Source organism: Lepeophtheirus salmonis, chromosome 11 (assembly GCF_016086655.4).
Source record: "Lepeophtheirus salmonis chromosome 11, UVic_Lsal_1.4, whole genome shotgun sequence".
Lineage (NCBI taxonomy): Eukaryota > Metazoa > Arthropoda > Copepoda > Siphonostomatoida > Caligidae > Lepeophtheirus > Lepeophtheirus salmonis.
Window position 1 is genome coordinate 16,473,725 of NC_052141.2, and position 23,850 is coordinate 16,497,574.

General features: G+C 33.0%; 2 protein-coding genes across 2 annotated transcripts; both read left to right on the plus strand.

The window, feature by feature from the left end:
- The first annotated feature begins 1,866 nt into the window (after positions 1-1,866).
- Positions 1,867-2,571, plus strand: LOC121126009 (uncharacterized). The gene is given in 2 exon segments (XM_040721288.2): positions 1,867-2,165; positions 2,239-2,571. Coding segments are annotated over 2 exon segments (537 nt in total). The 5' UTR covers positions 1,867-1,910; the 3' UTR covers positions 2,521-2,571.
- A 6,623-nt stretch (positions 2,572-9,194) lies between these two features.
- Positions 9,195-20,362, plus strand: LOC121126000 (transient receptor potential cation channel subfamily A member 1 homolog). Its single transcript, XM_040721281.2, has 6 exons — positions 9,195-9,977; positions 16,934-17,404; positions 17,467-17,799; positions 18,422-19,394; positions 19,458-19,693; positions 19,749-20,362. Exons 1-6 carry the CDS (start codon positions 9,379-9,381, stop codon positions 20,248-20,250), a joined length of 3,114 nt encoding a protein of 1,037 aa, XP_040577215.1. The 5' UTR covers positions 9,195-9,378; the 3' UTR covers positions 20,251-20,362.
- The last annotated feature ends 3,488 nt before the right edge of the window (positions 20,363-23,850 follow it).

Here is a 23,850-nt window from a genome sequence, read left to right on the forward strand (position 1 = left end):
CGCAGAGTCATGGAGAGGAGTAGACAAATGAAAGACGCAATGTAAAGCTTGTTCGACATTCTAATGATTAATAAAACTTTATGTATTTTGGAATGGATTCGGAGACTAATTTGTACTACTGATGCTTGTTTAAAATTTTTAAGAGGAAATTAGTTTGACTCTCATTGACAATGATCATTCATTGACGCAAACACTTAAATTCACCTTCATAATTGGTTTTCCCAAAAATAAATACACATGTTTTTCACTTTTATTTTTGCTAACTTTAATTTAATCTCCTTGAACGTGATTGTATTAATTCAATACTTTGTTTAGTTGAAATTACGTGAAATAAAAAAAAATATCCTGGAAAAATGTGTGGAAATTACCAAAATTATCAAAATTTAGGTAAATGTAATCAGTGTTTCATAAAGCCTATGCTGATTTTCATGGTGATTAAAGTATCTCCATTTTGAAACCATTTAAAAGTCCAATTTTAAAACTCCATTTATTCACACTAAACAGCAAAATATTATTTAAATGCCTTTTGGTTATCATTGAGCCATGGCAGAATGGTGAACCACAGCACCTTGTCGTAGGCCGATTTCCTTCCCAGCCTTTAAAAATCAGGGATACATCTATTGCGTCGGATACCACGATCCCCAGACCACTGTTTCGGTCATATGTTTTTTACAGAGCATCTCTTCTGGTGATTCCCAAGCCAATGGTCGTTCCAACGGTTGTAGACCAGGTCCCAGGTAAAAATCCCATCTTAATACAAAGCCTATATAACCAGAAAATGATGTCATGGAATAATTTCAATTTTTTGACTGAAATTCAACTTTTTTGTTTGTGTTTACAATTTGAGAACACTTGAGGCTTAGATTCGATAGTTGATCCACTAGTGGCTATAGTTGTACATCAAATAGTTTTTATAGGACGACTCTTATAGGAGGGCATGTCCAAATAATGTTCCTGTCCGTAAAAAATGAAGCGATATAATATTTGAAGCAATGTTTATAATTTGCACTCAGCCTGTGAAGTTTCTAAATTTCAATACATCATAGTATTATTACCTTCAAATAGACAAGGTAAGTCAAAATGGAGATTTAAAAAAAAAAAAAAAAAATACTATTTAAATAATCTTCCAGAAGTTTTAAAATTATTTCTTATAAAAAATGATAAACAAAGTATCGCCTTGCCGCGTATAGCACGCACTTTTTTGCCAGACATTTTCCCTTCGAAAAAAAGATTTTCGACAATTTTTCCGATAACAGTTATTTACTCGTACATGTCCAATAGATGAGGAAAGTTCATTTTCCTTAGTTTTGGGGTAGTTAAGTTTTTTAGCATCCCGATTTATAATTATAATACGGTATGACAATCTGGTGTATTTTTTAGCTATCCCTTCCTTTTTTTGAATTGGTAATATAAAGAATACATTTTATTTATTAAAACGACAAAGAGTAACCTTGAGGATTAGATGCAGAGCTATAATTGTCCGTCCTTGTTGGACTTAGAGTAGATTTGAAGATCGACATCGGAGTCATTCTAGCAAATGTTTATTTCCTTATCTCCTTCCTCTCTCGTCACAGCTGATTGTATATGATCTAATGAAGGGTCATTACAACCAAGCTGTTCTTTTCTAATGTATTTGCAAAATTGTCAGGGTTGATTTTCGGGTTTGTTTAACAAACACAAAATAGACACCATTTTCGTCAGTAAATAATATACTTAAAAGCAAACATCAATCTATTATTCCACAACTTGGTAGGAGATAAATAAAGTAATTATTTGAAGTTCAAAAGTATACGTATACAATTGTAGTTGAGAGATAAGATACTTCAGGGATGTAATAGGTTAGATATAAAAGACTTGATCACTACATTCCTGTCATTCAATTAAAGACTGATTGAGCCAGAAAGAGAAACATGAAAAGTATTGCCATCTTTGTACTTTTGTTCATTGCCGTGTCTGGAGAGGATCTGGAGTGGGAGTCCTGCAATCCCGATAACTGGGGAGAAGGAAACATTGCTCTCTCCCCTTATCCCCTTCCAGTAGTTATTGGAACGAGTCTGGATGTGAAAGCCCTCTTTGATCTTCACAAGGACCTTGATGGAGATGTGGATGTGGAAATCAAGCTGGTCAAGAAAGGAATTGTCTCCATTCCCATTCCCTGCATTGAAGTGAGATATCTGAATACAATTTATTAAATAATAACTAATCAAATCTTCTCTTTTTGCTAACATATATATATAGAGCCCTTCAGGCCTGCATTTGGGCTCTTGTTCCTACAAACTGGAGGAAATTGTCACAAAATACAAGAATTTCTTGTGCCCAGACTATTTCCCAGAGGGCTAAGACTGTGCTTTTCCTTTGAAGGCAGGGGAATATGGAGGCAAGATCTCTGGTATTGTTCTACCTGAAATCCCACCTTCCATTGCTAATTTTGCCAAGGGAACCATACATGGCACTATCTCTGTGAGAAGAAACGGAGAAGAAGTTTTTTGTATGAATGGCAATTTGGAATTGACCAATTAATCCTTGTTGTTGTGCCCATCTTTTAAATCAATAAAATCCTTCATTTATGTATGTTGTTGTATTATCTTTGCTCCTGATTCAGACTTGCTTTTTGGGAATGGCTCATGATGTTTTTAGTCGAGAAGGAGCCCCCCCACTTCTTTCTTTCCTTGAAAGTCCTTTTCCATCCTTTTTCATATATGGAGCACTCCACAATGTCCATAATCTCTGCCCCCTCAATTTTGCATCCAGAAAGTCTGAGATCCTCTGCCTTTTTGCTTCTTGCTCACTCATGATGAAAGATTTGAGAAATGTTTATTGTTGTTTACTTATGCCCAAAGATCAGAAAATTCGAATATGCAGGAAATAATCACAAAACCTCTCTATTTTAATTACATCATTAGCATTTATTAACAGTCCAGGTTTTGCTTCCGAACAATTTTATGTACATTCGAAGGAACACCAATCATTTTTTATCTAAGAAATAACAATGTAGTCATATTAATTGCGTTTAGCATAGAGCATGTGTAGCTAAAACTTAGCCAGGTAGGCTTCTAGAGACTAAAGTTCTCACTGGCTCATCTATCATAACGTCATTTTTTTTTCTCAAACTATTATTATGATTATTTTTTCATTTCTGAGAAGAGAACATCTATGTATTGAGTAAATACGTATGAGTGTGCTCATGAAAAACAGTAAGTAACACTGATGATTTCTTGAGCACTTATTTGTATATTTTGAGCTCAAAGTTTGTGTGTTCGACCCTGCTTAATAACTCAGGACACTGTTTGGTGTTACAACTATTATTTGCGATGGTCAATTTACATTTACAAAATCTCTGATACTTGTGGTATGGTATTGCTTATTTCAAGCAGTGCATAGCTTCAAGACAAGAAATTCTATAGCTATTGATTTCCTTGTTCAAGATCTTTATTGAACCTACGACCGCATGGTTAGAACTCCTGATACACTACGCTACGCTAGTCGAAAAAAAAAACACAGTGAGCAATACTTTGACATTTGATCGATTGGGACAATCCAGAAGTTTCACCGTATGCCACTGTCAACATTTAAAGTGTTTTGGAGGACTTAATTTCTTTTTTTACTCATATTTTGATGTAAATTCTATGATCCATGTTTTCCAATAGCAAAAAATCGCCAAACTCGCTAAATAATTCTAACTGTTGAACCTTTCACAAACATGACAGGTTGAGAAAAAAATTGCAAAATTATTCGGAAAATGAGAGAATTTTCAGTTAAATCTTTTATTTTTATGAGTCAAATTTATATGCAAACGAATCTCCATACAAATTTATATAAAGTTTATTTTTATTTCCTAATCAAATATGTCATTAAAATGTTATTTTTAATCACCTGAAAAAAAAAAAAAAAATGAAATGACAATTTTCACCGATTTATTTTTTCCCCATGACTTTTTTGATTTTGAATAAATTTAAAAAACAAAGTTGCTTATTTTTGTAATGTCAATCATCACTTTTTGAATTATAACTCATACCCTATTTAGTCTCCTTGAGCTGCAGAAAAAACAGTTCTTGTGTTTTGGGTATGGTATACACCCCTCTTATATGATCCCTGATTTCTTCCGAAACGTTTTTTTAGCCTTGTACGTGCCTTGGCTATAAAACAGCACTTCATCAATCTCATTGGATGGATTAGAACGCCAGTCAATCATCTTAGAAACGAGCTGTTGTCAGGGTTGCCCCTCGAATCCACTTTTCTTCATAGCTGCAATTGAAGAACTTGTTTAAGGTGTTACAAAGAGGTAAAGAGGCTTTGGGATTAGCTTTGAGGGATCTCAGCATATTAAGGATTTGTATGCAGAGGATTTAACTTTACCCATAGAGGTGAATTCTGAGTCTCAGCTAATTGCCGTGTCTTAATGAATTATTTTCTGAAGTTTCATGAAAAAACAGGATTGGCTGTGAATAAAAATAAGAACTATATTTTACCTTTAGGCGCCTAAAAGCCTGAAGAGGATCTTAAAGTCGGAAGTTGTATAGTTAGAAGAATGAGGAAAATTATAGGTATAAAATGGAAAAGCATAAGTGGTATTCATGAAGATAACTGGAACGAAATTCGAACCTCCGTCAACTAAATAATTTATTTTTGGAAAAGAGTCAACAACCTTCAAAAAAGAGTTGAGTTTCATAACAATTTGGTAATAGCTTTCATTTTATATCAGGCTACAGCAAGTCGGCAACCAGCTGAAAAAGCTATTTTAGAAGAAGACAAATGGCTTAATAGTTTGTTTTATAAGAGTTATATCGAAGCCATGAAAAGACATAAATCCAATATAGGAGGTGGAGTAGCCCAACTATCTCGTATTATCCCGAAAACTTACTCCAAATTTTTTGTGGATATTTCAAAATAATCCAGCAGTAGAATGGAGAAGAAGTATAACAAACCGAGAACTTGCCTTATGATTCGAAATAATCTGAACAACAAAATTACAACTTACATTTCTCCAGTTTGGGGCTCAGCTCAGAGAATAAATAGGATCTTGACAAATGTTTGACAAGATATACATAAGAAGTTCTCTTTTAGAAATTCAAAGAACTCCTCAATTTTAGAAGAAAAAGCAATCACACGGGATACTTCAAAAGTTCATAATTTAAATTCGGAAGAAATGCCCAACGATGGTAGAATATGATTCCCACTAGTTAATTCTTCAAAATATTAGTTAATACACTGTTGGTGATACGTTAAGATGGTGCCCCTATACTTTGATGATGCTGTGAATGAGCTTTGGACATCCCTATGGGCTGGAAAAGACAAATAGTGTCTTCTCTGAGAGGAATAAATGATGAAAAAGATTGTAAAAAGTATACTAGGACCTCCAAGGACTGTGGACAACTATATAATAGCACACTTCATGCGTTTAAATAATAAATAAATAATACTAACTAAGAATTCAAGAAATAAAAGTGTATATATTTTTTTAGTTTTTTAAATATGATTTAAAGGGCTGATAAATCAAAGAGACCTACTTTGAGACTCTGGCTCAGGGGGGCTGAGGGAGCACTTTTTGAAGGGTATTATTGAAAATGAATGGGAATAGTACTCTACCTTAACTCGGACACATGAACTTGACCAGTTAAATAATTCTGAATTATGGGGCCAAGCTCGTCATTTGGCCGTGAATGTAAGCAAATGGACGACTAAAAGTAATAAATTATGCGTATTGTATTGCGAGGGTTGTAGTATAGTTTCCCTCTGGGTAGTTGGACTTAATCCAAGGTATGGCCACCTCCTTGACGACATCCTGGTACTCATTGACCACAGTTTTCAGGCCTTTTGGGAACAAATACGGGGGCATCCTCTTCCCGTCCTATGTAAATGATGGAACTTTGTCCAGTTGACCTCATCGAGGTAGTGGTCGTTTATGGAGTTTTCAACTAGTCCACGGTCAATTCTTTTGTTGTTGTTGTCTTGTTGCTTTGCTGGGGAGGAAAAAACAGCTATTTTTTGCCTATTGGCCTCATTCTCGGCAATGAATGAATCGATTATTGTCAATTGCAGGTAATTTGAACTTTAGCATTTACTGGCGTATTGTGTTAAAACATCTTGAAGCCTAGTTCTCTAATGCGGCCTACCTGACACTATCTAAAAGGAAGTTGCAATTTGCTATCGTACAGTGACTATGGTAGTACGGATCAGAACGGAAATAATGGCTGAATGGTGAACACTGAACAAAGAATATAAATTGAACAGAACATCAAAATAGCAGAACACTTACAAGCCTGAATATATCTATTTAATCGTCATACAATGAGTTCTACCAATATCTGGAGTGGAACGAGGATTTGTCACTCAACCTCATATAGGGGGAAGTGTATTTTATATTATAAACTATATAAACTAATTGGTTTGGTAGAATAGCACTCCCTGTTAATTCAGGGTTAATTCTAGTATCAGAGAATCAATGAGAATACACGTGCTACAATTAAAATATCTTCTGCAAAGGCAGCATTTTTTAACTGAAATAAAAAAGTTTTTACTAATAAAACTTGCGTAGAGCAATTGTTTCAATCTGGGATTGCTACAGATATTACGTTGAACATTTTTCTACAAGTCAATAACAAACAAAAAAAAAAGAAAAAAAAGGAAGTTTAAGTCAAACATTTTATCATTAAAATTAGGAATACTTCTTCTGGGAAAGGATGTACAATACCTATAACGTAAATATTTAATATAGAATTAAGAAAGAGAGAAGATCGAATGATGATTATTTTTGTTTTATATTCTAAACACATAATAATAGTTAGTCAAAAATGTGTAGCAATCCCAGATTAAACACTTACTCCTTGACAGTTTTTTCATTTCAGTTCAAAAATGTTGTCATTGTAGAAAATAATATATGTATTGCACCACATAGACTCTCTGATGCAGATATATGCAACAAAAAGGGAGTGATATTGTACAAAAGTCAATTATGTTTTGCTAAAGGACTCTAGGGAAAGAGGGGTCAAGGGAAAAATAAATAGTTCAATCTAAAAAACAGGGAAAAATACGTTCCTAACGCAGTTGCCCTAACCTTCTCTTTTCACTGGCTGCGTGCCTAGCTCGAGGAACATGTAACAGTTTCTAATTTTAAGCCAATCAGAATTGAGAACTACTAAACCCTACCTTCCTAAGATCACTCTATATGAGGTTAACTGATGCAGCTTTGGCCCATTCCAGATATTAGGAGAACTCATTCTCACTTGTTATGTCTCTTACTATATAATATAATGAATAATTGTCATTTTCCACTTTAAAGGGTAATAAGGCTCATGAAGGAGGAATGTGTTCATGGTTAATTCGAGAAGGAAGTTAAAATGACTATTAAATAATACATCTAAAAAAGCATGGAATTAAGTAAGCAAACTCAATATTGCATTTTTATTTACGCAATATCATTAGAGAGTATAATTAATTGAGGTATGTCTATAAAAAGACAGCTATTGCATATATATATTGTCAATAAATGATATGGCTTTTTACATTTAGGTGTTACATGGATTACTTCGTCCCAAATTGTTTTTTTTTGTCTGTATTAATTTTTATAGCATGTTAGAAGGGTTGCCTTGGGACTTGGACCTTCTTGTACAACCTGTGAGTAGGGGTGTATTTTGGGATATAAGGAGGGTACATTGATGCTGAGGGAATCTAGACAATTTTTTAGATGCAAATATGTTGGTATGTTATTTGAAGTTTATGACATAATATTTTTTTTTAATATTCATAATAATACTACTAAGGTTAGAAGTTAGAAGTTTTTAGGTGGACTGAATTAGTTTGGTCCATTAAAAATCATAGTGGTCTAGGAATTTCAAACCGAAACACAACACTAATACATTAGATCCCATGGAATCACTAATTTAGCTATAATTATTAAAATATGTTGTTGTAGCACTCATGAAAAATCACAGGTATTTTTGTGGTTTCAAAGTATTTGTGCCTCATTGTTCTTTTCGGGAGGAAAGGCCCAAAAAGATAAATGGGGAATTTATTTTTTGCATCTTTGTGTGTATTACTAATTGTATATACAGACAAACTAGATAAGATATACAAAAATAACCAAGTGGGTCGAAGGGTATACAAAGCTAGCAGTCCCCCCAAACAAAAAAATTATATGTATATATATATATACCGTCAGCACGACGTGTATAGTAAAAAAACTCAATAGGATTCCCAACAATAGTTATGAGACAAAAAATACGAAATGTGAAAAATCCCATCTCAAGGCAAAGCCTATATCACCAGAAAATGAAGTCATGTTTTTGGACTGAAATTCAACTTCTTTGTTAGTGTTTACAATTTGAGAACACTTGAGGCTTAGATTCGATAGTTGATCCACTAGTGGCTATAGTTGTACATCAAATAGTTTTTATAGGACGACTCTTATAGGAGGGCATGTCCAAATAATGTTCCTGTCCGTAAAAAATGAAGCGATATAACATTTGAAGCAATGTTTATAATTTGCACTCAGCCTGTGAAGTTTCTAAATTTCAATACATCATAGTATTATTACCTTCAAATAGACAAGGTAAGTCAAAATGGAGATTTAAAAAAAAAAAAAAATACTATTTAAATAATCTTCCAGAAGTTTTAAAATTATTTCTTATAAAAAATGATAAACAAAGTATCGCCTTGCCGCGTATAGCACGCACTTTTTTGCCAGACATTTTCCCTTCGAAAAAAAGTTTTCGACAATTTTTCTGATAACAGTTATTTACTCGTACATGTCCAATAGATGAGGAAAGTTCATTTTCCTTAGTTTTGGGGTAGTTAAGTTTTTTAGCATCCTGATTTATAATTATAATACGGTATGACAATCTGGTGTATTTTTTAGCTATCCCTTCCTTTTTTTGAATTGGTAATATAAAGAATACATTTTATTTATTAAAACGACGAAGAGTAACCTTGAGGATTAGATGCAGAGCTATAATTTTCCGTCCTTGTTGGACTTAGAGTAGATTTGAAGATAGACATCAAAGGTAATTTTGAGATAATATCAGAAATTATTCCCTCAATGTTTTTTAATGCCCTGATATTTAAATCCTTTAAATCTCTATTGTGGTTGAGGTAAATGCAAAACTTGTATTACATAATATACAAGATACGAAATAATTCATGGGAAATTTTGATGAGGGGGTCATGACTGAGTGAATGAGTCTAGTATGTGCTCAATTGTAATCTCATCAAAAGGTGTGCAAAGCTGGAGCTAGAAAAAAGGGCTTGCCCGATATGTATATAATACATGAAAATAAAATTCATACATATATACGTCTCTGTAATTTACAAAATACCTGTGATACATTAGTTTGCAATGATATCTTCTTCGCGGTGCATCTTCTTCTACCTATGTAATGTGATATGATTTATAACCACCAAAATGGATCTGGACGACCTCAGTCAAACCCACATTTATCAGCTAACATTGATCGAGGAGGTCTCCTTTTATCCTCTGCAGAGTCCGAAGTTATCAGCCTATCTAATATGCCGGGCGAACTGGGACTGGACGATAAAAGACAGCACTCCATCTCCTTCTCAGGGATGTCCGTCATCATTGAGTCCATGATTAAGTCCAATTCACGAGCAACTCTTAGAATCAATAGACCTGAAATTGAGACTGCAGTACTCTCAGATGATCTGCCTTATTTGATTGATAAATTTGAAAATGAGAATGACCGGGATGGACTTCAAATTGCCATCATTCTCTCCGTAGAGACAAACAAACCCAAGTTACTCTCTAAGCTCATCGAGTTCTACAAAGATGATATTTCATCCATCAAGACTTTGAATGAAAAGGACTTACTCCATGTTGGAGCACATGGGGGTCACAAGGAGATTTGTGAATTACTATTGTACAAGGGAAAATGTGATCCGAATGCAGTTAATACAAATGATGGACTCTCACCTTTACATGCTGCGGTTTCTGGGGGACATTTAGACATTCTAAAAATGTTTCATACGTAAGTAATTGTTGTATTCATTTGAAATACTATTGCTTCTCTCATGGAGATTTTGAAATATTGGGGTTGCTGTAAGTTGTTAGACTGAGAAGGGAGCTGTTGTTAAAGAGTCTATGCAGATTTAAGTATATTGATAGTATGTACAAGTAGAAAATAACCTAGACCGGAAAAAGAAGAGCTTGTATTTTTTTCAGCCACCTTGTCTTCTTTCCCCAATACATTCAAACACCTATTTTGTTATATGTATGTACAGGCAGTCCTCACCTGATGCCACTTAGAATTCTGAGAGGACTCATCTTAAGAGTCAATGACTATAAATTAGATATGTTAGTGTTACAAGAGCCACGCCGGGCTATTCAAATAACCCCCTTCCCTATTAAAATAAATTGGATAAATGTACTTATCTTTGACAAATACTAATCAAGTTTTATTAGAATTGCATCTGTCTATAAAAATAATCAAAAGACTGCAATCCTAATAAAATTTGTGAGTCGTAGGACCACTCCTTATGGGTCTGTTATTGTAGTTCACCAACATTGGAAATGACGTAGTAACTAACTACGTCTTTTCATCTGCTCAATATAACCTCTTTGTATATCTTGAAAGAAATATATCTTGGGGAAGTGCAACAAGAAGTTATTATAAGAGGTTCTAGGTATCCTTCAATATTTTCTTTGTTTGTACATATATTATTCAATCCCAGCTAGGAGTGAATAATATACAAAATAGCTGGGGCCGTAGGACCATCGTATCGCTCCTCAGTACCGTTGAATGATAAAAAGATCAGAGTAAGGGGGTGGGGGAACGATTAGAAATCAGTCTTAGGAGCGATACATCTCTATGTTTTATATAAATATTATCGATATAATTAAACTAGTAATAGATCTGTCTAGTTCAGTCTTAGTACCGGTCCTTACGACTATCTGTAGTAGAACTGATAAAAAACGAAGTAGAAAAGTTGAGAGACTTGATCAAGGATGGTACTGAACTAGATCGCACTGAGACTGAACTGGACGGGACAGCAGTCTTCAACCATAAATAAGCAGTTGTACAACATTAATATTACTACTAGTGTTGTGTTTCCATACCGGTCAGAAACCGTCATAAGTCTTGTTAAATCCAACTAGTTTGATCCAAGTTCACTCTGGACCAGTCCAACAAAAATACAGAAAAAAGTCCCTTTTTTAATGTTTCATACTATTTTTACAACTGGTCGTCGACGGTTTTAAACTGCCATCTGGACCGAAATATTGGAAATTGTGGATCTTAGACCAAGTTTCAAATATGATTACTGCATTTTACATATATATATAGGCGATGGGGTGTACATTATTGTTGTTGTAGTTGGGTTTTTTTTTGTGTTTTTTTGGGGTGGGGGGAGGGCGATATACAAATTTGTGACTAGGATTTAAAAAAATTACTTTTTGAATATATACTTTTTCTATTTATATATAGTCTTTTTAGAAGAAAAAAATGTTCCGTGTGTATAAAGGGTTTTTACTGACGTCATAAATTGCATCATAATTAAAGGAGACGCCATCTTGTAATGCAAAGTTGATATGTTTGCTTCATAAAAAAGACAAATTTTGAATAAATCTTTATGAAACTCTATCAAATGTCTTTACAAATAAAAAAAAGGACTAAATAACAGCATTGAATACCAATGATACTGAGGGATATTTGAATATAATCAAAGTAATATGAATTGAAAATCCCTATGAAATGTCTTATTATTATTTTTTTTTTAATAAGGACTAGAAAAGTAGAATGATTAATTATAATTTTCATTATAATAGTTAATTAATTTTTACCTACCTATATATTTCCATTTTTAGGCTAACAAATGATAAAAAACGACACTCTTCCTTAGACCCTTATAACTTGTTCATAATACATAGTGATGAGGAATATCTTAGCTTATATTATATAAAAGTATTCACAAGCTGTCAAATTCCACGAGGGGTGATGGGAGGAAAATTCATCGGAGGAAAACTATCAGACCTCATATTAGATTAGAGTGGAATCCTTCTTTAATAATACACCAAAATCGAAAAAATATAGCGATCCATTCACAATGAGGGGGTCATTTTAATACTTCAAAATGGGATCCTTAAAAAATACAAAATTAAACAAAAATACTTGGAGATGTATATTTTTAAATAGATCTTTTTCCAAATTATACATTGAATATTTTATGCAATTAAACTAATAGAAATTTAGTTCCTGAGTTTTTATTGGTAAAATTTATGAAAATTAATTAATTGATTCCTTCTTATATTTAAAAAAACCGGGGTTTTTCAATTCCTTTTTTATAATTTGAAAATTTAAAAACTGTTTGAACACAAATTACTCCAATAATAATGATAAGGTGAGATGGATAAAATTGAGACTGTTAGATGGTGTGAAATGCATGAATTTTAAATTGGTGCAACTCATTCAAATCCGGTAATTGGAACCGGATTGATTTTGGACAAAACCAACATTTTTAAGCCCTTTATGGAATAGCCAATAAATTATTATTTAATCAACTAATTATCACCTATGATAAAATAAGAAATGATGCTATTGAAATTTTGCATCGTCTTGTATAAATTGATCAAACCTCTAAAACTCTCAATGAAAATTTATTTAAAGAGAAATGATTAAAACTTTCGGTTTAGTCGGTATATGAACAATATAGGGCGTCACATATCTGATATGATTCTTAAAAATTAACATTAAATGTGGTTATTTTATAGGACTACTTTCTATATTTCAGACTGATATGTTGGATCATTTTACGCTCCATCTTTGATAACATCAAAAACATACTTATAAATATATATCAGATCAAAAAATGCCTTCATTTGCCGCCTTCTAAATGTTTGCAAACAGGCATAAACAATATTACCAATTACAAAGAACCTCTTCAAATATTTACAATCCATTTCAATAAATGATTAATTCTTCACATGATAAGTAATCATATACATACCTTATATTAAATTTATTGTACTGCATTCATGGTGCGCATCAGAGGTGAGGTCTTGACTACAGTGCCGGTTTTTAGAGGGACGTTGAGGACAGCTTGATCATAAGAAACTAATTTAAACATAAAATATCTCCATGAATATTTTTTTGAAAACGACGCTCATAATACGGTCTATTTTTGTTTATCCGGTTTATTTTTTAAACTCGTAATTTCAAGAATGAATTTTTTTGAGAATAAATAAGAACCCTTATACTTAGTGATGTAAATCCTGTGTTTCAATTTCCAATTTCCGAAAAAGAACACTAATTAATTTACTTATATGACAAATATTGTTATATGAACAATAAAAACCCTTGAATTTATCATACAATCTTTTTTAATTGAATTAAAATATACAATCCCATATATGAATATAGTATTTATTAAATATTATGTTTCGGCTAAATGTCCCAAATAATTCTTCGGCAAAATATCCGTTTGGCGAATTGTCCTTCGGCAAATTGTTCTTAGGGAAAATGTTCATCAGCAAAAATGTTTTCGGCCAATTGTCCGCTCACGATATATAATAATGGTAGTAATCAGATAACACATAGTTACATATTCAAATGTCATTGACATCACCTTGAAAAATACACATAAAAATTAGTTCAATGAGACTAAAAGTGACTTGCAAAGAGTTCTATCCAAAGGTAAATCACTTAACCTCATATAAAGGGGATGTGTATTTTTTATGGTTACAAATCAAATCGCAAAGCGTAATTGACTTTGTACTATATTTCTCCATTTTTGTCGTACATGCCTTATGGTATATACTTGTATTTCTATTAACTCTAGCAAATTTTTGTAATCAAAAACTTTTTTATTTAAGCTCAAAAATGTTGTCTTTGTGGAAGAAATATTAATTGTAACACGTGACTTTCCATAGATTCTATGATACTGACGAAATAAACATGGAGAAATATTGTACAAAGTCAATTACGTAATGTCATTTGATTTTTAACTATAAAAATTATACATCTTTCTACATGAGGTTAAGTGATTCAACCTTGGTTCCCTCGAAATATTAGTAAACTCATTCTCACTTTTTACAATTCCCATAACTTACCTTGAAATACATTGGAAGTATGAATTCAGAGTCTTTAGATTATAACCAACTTCGCGAATTCGATTCCTTAAGGTTACGACGTATTCCAGCTTGTTTTGTTCTCTTTGGCCAAGAAAGAAGGTTTATGAAGGAAGGAAGACAATTGTTCAATTTCAGATTGCTCCAACTGTACTGAGCTTTACAGTTTTCCTTGCTCTCTCCAACGACTCTACCTTTGACTACCTCTCCAAATCTTTTCAGTGGTTTGTCACGACACAGTCAACTACCTCTTCTTCTGACAAATCCTGGATCCTAATGCAGTGGAAATGCCTACTCTTATCTAGTATTATGCAAATGCTTGTCCGTCAATCCAAGAGTCTTGTCGAATAATCCATCATGTCTAATGATACTATAATTGATAACGGAGAATTAATGGATTGGCACTTCTTCTCTTGGAACCGCTGTCGTTTTTGTTTATTATTCTTTTATCTTAATATAGTTATCGTGATAGTAATTAGATCAGTTGCAAAGAATCTTACCGTTTTTTCCACTTAGACACATTTTTTCCACTGCCATTTTCCCTTTGTCATTTTTTTCTGACACCATATGACGTCCAAATCCTCAAATATCACAAAGGTTTAACAAAACCATATTTTAAGTGCTTTGCAAGAAAAGGAATAACTCCTTAGTTTTCAACTGTTTTTACTCTGAAGTGTTAGTCATTAGGGGTTAATTTACAAAAAAGTATTTGGTTTTAAAGATATTACTTTACTTTTTTGAAAGAGAAATATATTCCAGTTGATTTTTTATTTTTTTATTTCGTGATAATGTATAAACTAGAGGTCAAAATCTCCGCCTCAAATCAAATTGAGTTGTGTATCTCAATTTGTTCCAAAGTTATGGTCGACCATGGATTTTTACGTTTTGTGTAACCTTGACCTTTACCTCGCAAAATTTAATGGACTCTTACTCTGACCATACATAATCTTCGTATCAAGGTTGATTAAAATCATTCTGTAACTTTTACTGTAATCCACGTGACTAACAAACAAACAAATATAGGTAAAAGCATAACGAACAACCAAATTTTGTTTTAATAAAATAGAAGATGACTTTCCAACAAATCCTTGGTGTTTCTCTCTAGGAGTAGAATCACATGTAGTTACTCACTCAATTAATATGATTTGATGACCCAGGGATGATTACTTTAATTCATTGCTAGACTTTATTTAAAGCCACAATCATGTGGCTTTAAATCTCTGTGAGATTTAGTTCATTTTGTAAAGTACTCCCTGTATTTTATAAACACTTTTTTTCTTTCATCTACATTGGTATATGATATACATCAGGGTGCATTATACACAGTGCACCCTGATGTATATAATATATAAAGACACTCATAGAGATAAACTACGCTCAATTAATATAGATAATAATTAGTTCATTAGAATATATGGCCAAAGTCTACATCCTTGTCTGTATCTCGAATACGATTATTCCAATCTTCTGTTATGATAGTTTTAGAATGGAAATCATCCAATATTCCAGGGGTTGTATTGTAGTTTAATCATAATGATGATACTTGGAGTTTTTTCATAATTTTTTATCATATTGTTCAAAGTTTGAAAGCCACTTAAATGGATGATATATATAGAGACATAAAACTGAAAGAAAATACCTTAGAAACTGAATTATTAATTATTATGATTTTTTTTTTTAAATTATACTCCAGTTCGTATCAAAATAATATTGTCTTTTTAGTTTATATCCTATATTATTTTCTTGACATTATAACAGTGTAGCTACCGTTTCTCCTCAATTATATCATGACTGAGTATCGTCTTTTAATACTGTTTTGTCTCTGTACTATAGATAGGACGGGTCTTGGATCCATATCCGAAGTACCTGAGTACGGTAAAAGTAAACTTGAGTTATCCGAAAAGGTACAAATCTGTGGGATTTTTCAGATCTTAAATAGCTTATAGGGTTGATGAATAAAGATAGCATGAATCTTGGATCCGGATACAAAGTACTCAGGTACGGTATGGGTAAATCCCAGATCCGAATAGGCTTCGGGTTATGGTAATTGTTACGGATTTCAAAAAGCTCATCATATTGCTTTATACAGTGGTTCTCAAATGAGGGTATGCATAACCCTACGGGTATTTGGAGGCACTCCGGGGGGCCTTGAGATTTTTGAAAGAATATTTCACAAGTGGAACATAATTCATAATTCGAAATACCTCCTTTTAATACACTTTTACTAATTCTCAAGAATTTTGGAATAATCATTCAATGGTAAAGAAGAATTGGGTGGCTTTTGAGCCCTTCTTCTTTTTGGCGGCAAGGTGACGAGATACAATAGAGCTAACGATGGTAGGGCGCCTCCTAAAATATTGGTCTTAATGTATTGAGACAAAGAGTTAAATAACAGGGCATTGAACTATGATGTGTAATTGTTGTGTAATACAGTACAAACCTGTATTTCTATGTAAGTACATAAAAATTGATTGGATCTTTAAACAGTTTTTAATGGCCTATTGATGAAGAGCCGTATTAAAAATCATTACTTACATATGTACCTAAATAAATAAATAGTCTTTATCCCAACTTTTTGCATAGGGGAGGGGGGTTGATTACCTGGGGTTTATTCATAGTTAATCAAGATACAAAATCTCTCTAATACTAAGGAAAATCTTCTCAGTTATTCACAACAATGACAAATATTATAAATAGGTAGGAATATGATTAAACAGGATAATACAGTAATTACCTACGACGTCTGTTCATTAATATTATCATCATCATGTGTTGAATAGGAATAGGATACGATCAATTCAATTAAACGGAAATCTTTTTGTATGATATATTTTACTAATTATCATTTAATTTTGCTTTCAGAGATGGAAATGGAGATATTCACCTTGGTTCAGAAATGAGTTCTCTCATGTACACTGCTGTCCGCTCTAATCAGCCGGACATTGTCCAATATCTCCTGGATCACAAATCCAATCGCATGGGAATGAATAAATTTACTGAGACAGCATTACATCTCTGTGCTGAGCACAATTATTGCTTGATAGCATCTCTCCTTCTCGCTTCGGGGACTGTTTCTATTGATGCACTTCGAGGAGAGAATATGCAAGAGACGGCTCTTCATATAGCCACGAAAAATGGATATTTGAAAATGGTAGATATGCTCCTGAAGGCTGGAGCGGATCCTAATGCTCCTAATTCGAAGAAAGAGACTCCTTTACATCTTGCTGGTAAGGTTTTATCAAGGTCTATTATTAGGCTATTAATTAGAAAGGAGGCGTGCATTGATGCACGGGACATTGATGGCCGTCCACCCCTTCATTGCATTATTAATAGGTAAAAAATGCCTTATGGGCTATGGAATATAAATATATGATGATTTTTTATTATTCGTTAAGTGAGCACCAAGGAGCAACGGACTGCATTCGTGTCCTTATTGAAAACAATGTCAATCTTAATAGTGCTGATAATAATGGAGTTACGGCTCTTCATCTTGCGGCTCTTAATCGCAAAGCTTCACAAGTCAATCTACTTATAGCCCATGGTGCAGATCTCTGTTCTAAAAACAAAAATGGAAAACCTGCTCTACATTTCGCACTTAAATATACTCCGGGTTGTATCAATGCCATTCAAGAGAGAATGGATGCCGCCATTCACATGGAAAATCCAGAAAGCGACATAAGTTGCAAAATAAAGATGGATTTCAAAACTCTCGTCCCTGCATCAAATAGGTAAGGTGATCAATTCTATACTTGTAACCAGTGGTGTCGCTAGCTCCTTTTTGGGAGGGGGATTAAGCCCCCTTAAAGTCTCTGAAGCCCGTCCCAGATTTTTTAGAATATCTTATACGTATATGTTTATAAGTATGTTTCTGTTGTTATCACACATGAAATCCAAAAAAGTCCAGTAAATCAGTGTGAAATTGAGTAAATAGACCTTATAAAACAACCAAGCATGTTCCTATGATTTTTTTTTTTCCCCCTCTAAAGTCATTAAGAGGCGGTTTTTGAATGAAAGGTTTTTCCTTCTTTATTTCTATATCTTTCCACTTCTCTTCCCTATTCTCTTTTTTCTCTTTCTACATCCCTCTCTCTGTATCTTTCTATATCTTTCTCTCTGTTTCTTTTACTCTACATTCATTCTTTGTTTATATTCACCTTTATTCAGCCCTGCATTGCAAGCAACCTCTGCCAGTGTATATGTAAAATAAACCTACTTATATAAGTAACTTGGTGTTGATAATTTCTGGGCTTCCCCCCTCCCCCAAATAATGAAGGCTAGCATTGACCTGCTTGTAAGTAAAGAGCATTGATTTAATGCATGTTCTTAACCTATTATTATTACAATGAATAGTCTTCAGGGCGAAGTATCCTTGTTTACGGAGTTATTGAATATACAAGGAGGAGACATACATCGCAACTTGGCCAAGATCCTTCTTCATCCTCTTGCAGAAGCCTTTTTACACATCAAATGGAACCAAATAAAATGGCTCTACTACATTTTTATTCTATTCTCACATTTTATTTATTCCGTAACCTATTCACTCTATGCGATTCTCGTCTACAAGAGTCTTTGCGCCCCGAAGGATAATTGGAAGGAAGGATTCTTCCTCTCCCATGAATGTTCCTTCGACAATTCAAATCCTCGTGTGCAATTAGCGATAACCTCATGGATATTTCTAGTCATTTTTAACATTTTATACATTCTGAAAGAAACAACCAAATGCATTCATTTAGGCTATCGATACCTTCGAGAGTACGAATCCCTTCTCAACGTTTTCATCATCATTATCTTCCTACTCATCAGCTTCCATTCGGATCCTTTCTCTGAAACTATTGTTTTGTCAGCCTGGCAATACCATGCTGCAGGCTTTGGAGTTTTTTCTACATGGCTTTTCCTAATGTTTCTTATTGGGAAGGTCCCACGCTTTGGAAAATATGTAGAGATGTTCAAAACAGTATCAAAGACTTTCCTCGATTTCCTAATTGCTTATGTATTTCTCTTTGTTGCATTTGCATTAACCTTTTATTTACTCATTCCTTCACATATTGCTTTCAATGGCTCCCTTCCAGCTGCGTTTGTCAAGGTTCTTGTCATGATGCTTGGGGAGATCGAGTACGATGATCTTTACTATCCTGAGAAGCATAGAATCAAAATGGCTGGTCCTCCCAAAACAAACAAATCCGGTTGGGAAGGACTCATTGAATCTGAAGTTGAGGCTCAAACATTTCCATTTACAGCACATATTTTTGTGACGATATTCATTGTTTTAGTCTCTATCATCATTATGAATTTATTGTTCGGCTTAGCTGTGACGGATATTCAAGTAAGGGATACTTTTCGTTCTTTCTTTTTTTCCCCAGGGTTTTAATAATATCTCCTTTTTTAGGAGTTGTACAAAACTGCAAAATTGCATCAGAGAATTCAACAGGTTCAATTAATATCCTATATGGAAAGTGTCATCCTTTCACCATTATTTCAATATTTCCCGGATTTTTTAAAAATGTTCCTCCGGAAAGTGCTTCAAGGTGTCACTGGAAATTACAAATATGTCAAGGTGATTGAGCCCAATAACTTTCAAGACAAACTTTTGCCAGCCAGTCTAAAGAAAAGACTATGGAAGGAGTAAGTTTTAATTATTTTTAAAAAGATCTAGGGATTGAAAATCATTGTTATTTAGACAACAAGAGAAATACGCAAAATCGCAACAAAGCATGATGGAAGACACGCAACTTTGTTTGGGTTCCATCAAAATACAGTTGGATGAATTGAAGGAAATGGTACTCTCCTTGAAGGCAAATCCAAACGGAATACAATGCTCATCCATTAGTGCTAATCTAATTGAAGAAGAACCGGATAGAAAGAACTCATTCCTTCGAGTATTACCAAATAAAAGGTACTCTTCTTCAAATTCATGTTTGGAAAAGTTAGAAAATTTGCGTGGGAGAAGACCTTCAAATAGCTCTGCTAAAATGCTTGTTGAGGAGGAAGATTACGACTCTGATATTTGTGAATCCCCTCAGGTTCACAAAGAGTATTGTGGCCATGATTCATTTATGCTCTCCTTCTCCACACAAAATACTCTTAAATCTCGCCAATCACTAGGGAGAATCAATGAAACTACGACAATATCTTCACCCTCTGTGTCCTCCATTGAAGATAATAACAGTGACTCAAAATGAATATTATCATATTCTATAAACCCATACATTCAAAATTATCTCTCAGTAGTATGTTCATAAATTTTCTGTCAAATACGATTACTCTAATTAAAAACATTTTACCAATTTTAAACTCTGACAATAATCCCCCATTCATTTCCATTCAAACTCCGTGCCAAGAATAGATAGATAATATCATCGCATTATCCTACTAGCGTGATTCACATAGTTGAATCTGTCGATATGCCCAAAGAAAAGATAGCGAAAATTAATATGGCCACCCTGATAATTTGAAGAATATTTCGGAGAAGAGCAGCATAGCTGTTATGATGATGTTTTATTAAATTATCTGCGAACAGCCAGAAGATGAAATAAATAAATGTAAGGCCCACTCCCCCCCCCAGACGCCCCTGAGTCCCTATATCTAGTCATGGTATATTCCCATGTCAATACTCCATTCTACTCCGAGTCTATCAAGTACTTTTAACTCCACAACAAATCCCCAGTTTTATTTTTTGTCTTTCACGCACTAGTGATTATTTTATACCGTGACCGGAAGTTACGCCCTGGGAAGTATCACCATCATACATATATTATACCCTAAATGTATCTTCCACAAATAGTTTAAGGTCTTCCTTTATAGGGATTGTTTGAAGTACAAGAATTAGCACTTGTGCGACGGTCTGATTACAGCTAACCATCTTTTTAATTTTTAAGAAGTTCGAATATAAGCAAAAAACCTAAGATCCAGACTTTGAAATTTTAGAAGATGTATCTTGTCACCTGAAATAATTTGATCTGCTAGAATTAAATGATTTGATGCGTTATTTGGGAATTGGAAAAAAACATCTGGTCCTAGTTTCACACTTTTATTCAGAAAAGATTGCTTTAACCAAAGTTAATGTATCATACATTTGAAAAATAGAAATTGATTTCCAGGAATAGGGTTTTTTTGATGGGGTGAGAAGGAATAGGAAAACTTATCAGAGATGAAGAGTTGATCAAAATCTGGAAAGGAATGCTTGTTTTTTTCTTCCAAATATTTAGATAACTTACTGAGGAATTATATAGTAACTGACTACAAAGAGTTAGGGCATATACAGATGGAGGACTAAAGAGCAATTGATTGAGTATCAAACTTCATTTTCTTCATAGCCATCTTGCAAGCTCTCCTGATAACCGTGGCAATGTAAGTGATGAACAGGAAGAAAGATTTAATAGTAATCGAAAAACGTAGCGTAGGGGAATGGGATGTGCATATGATGATTGATTATTGTTGGAGCATACAAAAAGATTGTATTGAAGTTGAACATACCAAAAAAAAAAAAATGTAATCAAAGACAATTTTTAACATAAACTATTAAATAAAAATATATATATCGGTACTCTTCTCATGATTATATTTGTGTTGCTATTATTGTGTTTGATATATCATTGTGTTCATTTGATAGATTTTTCTAATCTATTAACTAAAAATATAGTTGCTAAAAATGATTTACAGAGTGAAAAATAGAAGAAATTAAACAAGGTTACCCGTATTAATTTCCTATTTCACGAGTGAGGTAGATTTACATATAATTGTTCATTTACAAATCAATGTGAAATGTTATATTTATGAATAAAGGATAAAATGGATATGTTAAATTAGTTAACATCATACGTTTATTAAAATAATATGCTACCACAATAAAGTAAAAAATTACGTATAAACAGAGCATTAATATGATGCATAACCTACAATCATAAAATTTAATCAGATTAAAAATAACATATATAAACATTTGAGTGAATGGAGAAACAAATTTTAAGTTTAAAAGTGTTTTTCATTTGCTTCGATCGATCTTCATGAATTAAAGACGGCCCGACGTCTATGTTCTCTAAAAATTAGACAAAAAGAAAGGATCCAAAGCAAGCTAATCCTCATACGAGACTAGAGTCGACTCCTTCCTTGTGTATTCAAGGGTTGAAACTATGACGGGATCAATTTACATTCAGATTCGGATAAAATGCACTTGATGGGAAATATAAAATAAAGATATGCTAATTAGGTACTATAGCAATTTGAAATTGAAAGGTATTTTTAATTTAAGAATTGTTCAGGCCTAAGATCATTCTTCATTCATTAAGACAGAAAGAAGTAGACGTCTATGTTCTCCAAGAGATAGAACCAAATGTAGATAAGGGAAATCAAAGGAAGATACTTCTAACTTGATCATCCATCTCTAAATATGAACTTAATCGGAACTCCGTATTCCACGAGCAACAGTGAGATGAAAAGTCATCCAACCCCCAGGCTTCATAAGAGAGCAAAGTTGACTCCTTCCTTGGGAAAAAAGGCTCAGGAGTGCAACAATGAAGAGATTTATTCACGATGAGTAAGGAATTTCAATATTTCAAATATATGTAATTTTTAATTACTTTATTTGAATTTGTACGAAGCTCAGTATTAATTATTATACTCGTATTGACATTGTGATATTAATTATTTATTAAGGGGTATGACGTCATTATCGTTACATTGAAATAGTAAACATTATTAAAATAAAGTTATGTAATTGTTAGTATAGCCCCATAAAAATAAGATCCCTCAGAAAATAGAAAATGGAACCAAAATACTTGGATATGCATATTCTTTGAATATGTATTTTTTTAAATAATACATGTATATTTTTCCATAATATAAGCATGATATTCCTTATCATTATGAATTAGTTATTAGGTTCTAAAGAAGAGTGACGTTTTTCATCCTTTTTCAGCCTAAAAGGGAAATATGTCCAGTTCAAAACAAGATAAATAATCAATAAGAACATTTTTATAATCATAGAAACCCTTTTACATCAGTATGATTCGTCGTACTTCAATTTGGTGTTCGTCTTAATGATGGAAAATGAGTCTGAACAATAAAACCTGATGATCAATTTTGGATTCTGCGTACAAAGATAAATTACATTTTTGGTTTAATTACATTATTGGTCGAAGTTTTGACCCTATAATTGTTCCCCCATGTAATTTACAACACTTCTAATATTTTTATCAACTTTGTCGATCTGAGTTCTCTAGGTATTTTAATATTTCAAAAAAATTCAATCTTAAAATACCTTTTTCCAGATTCAGAGAAGCTATTTATTAGCAAGCATCATTTTCTTATGATGTAATCTGACGACCTCCTTTTTTTTAATAGAGCCATTATTAGAATTCAATATATATTCTTCAATGTAAGGTACGTGTTTATCAAGCTTTTGTCTAAGAATGATCCTTTCAATTGTTCGGCAAAACTGTCTGGATATTCTCATCTTTTTTAGTCGTAAGTATATAAAATTTAATGCAATTAAATAAATAATTATGCATGTGAAATAAGTAAACTTTTAACTAATTCATTTTCACTCCTAATTATTAATCATTATTGTCTATTAATTAGTCGTGCCGGACGTTAAATAGTCCTTATACAATTTGCAAGTACAAAATCAGAGGATGAGTTACCTTTTATACCCCGAATGTGCTCCTTTTCTCCTCTTAAGTAGTTATATCATTTGTGGCTCGTCAATACAAAAGCAAGCTAGAAGGATTTTTTTTTTTTTCATAATTGAGTATAGATTACTTTTGTATTCTTCGACGAATTAC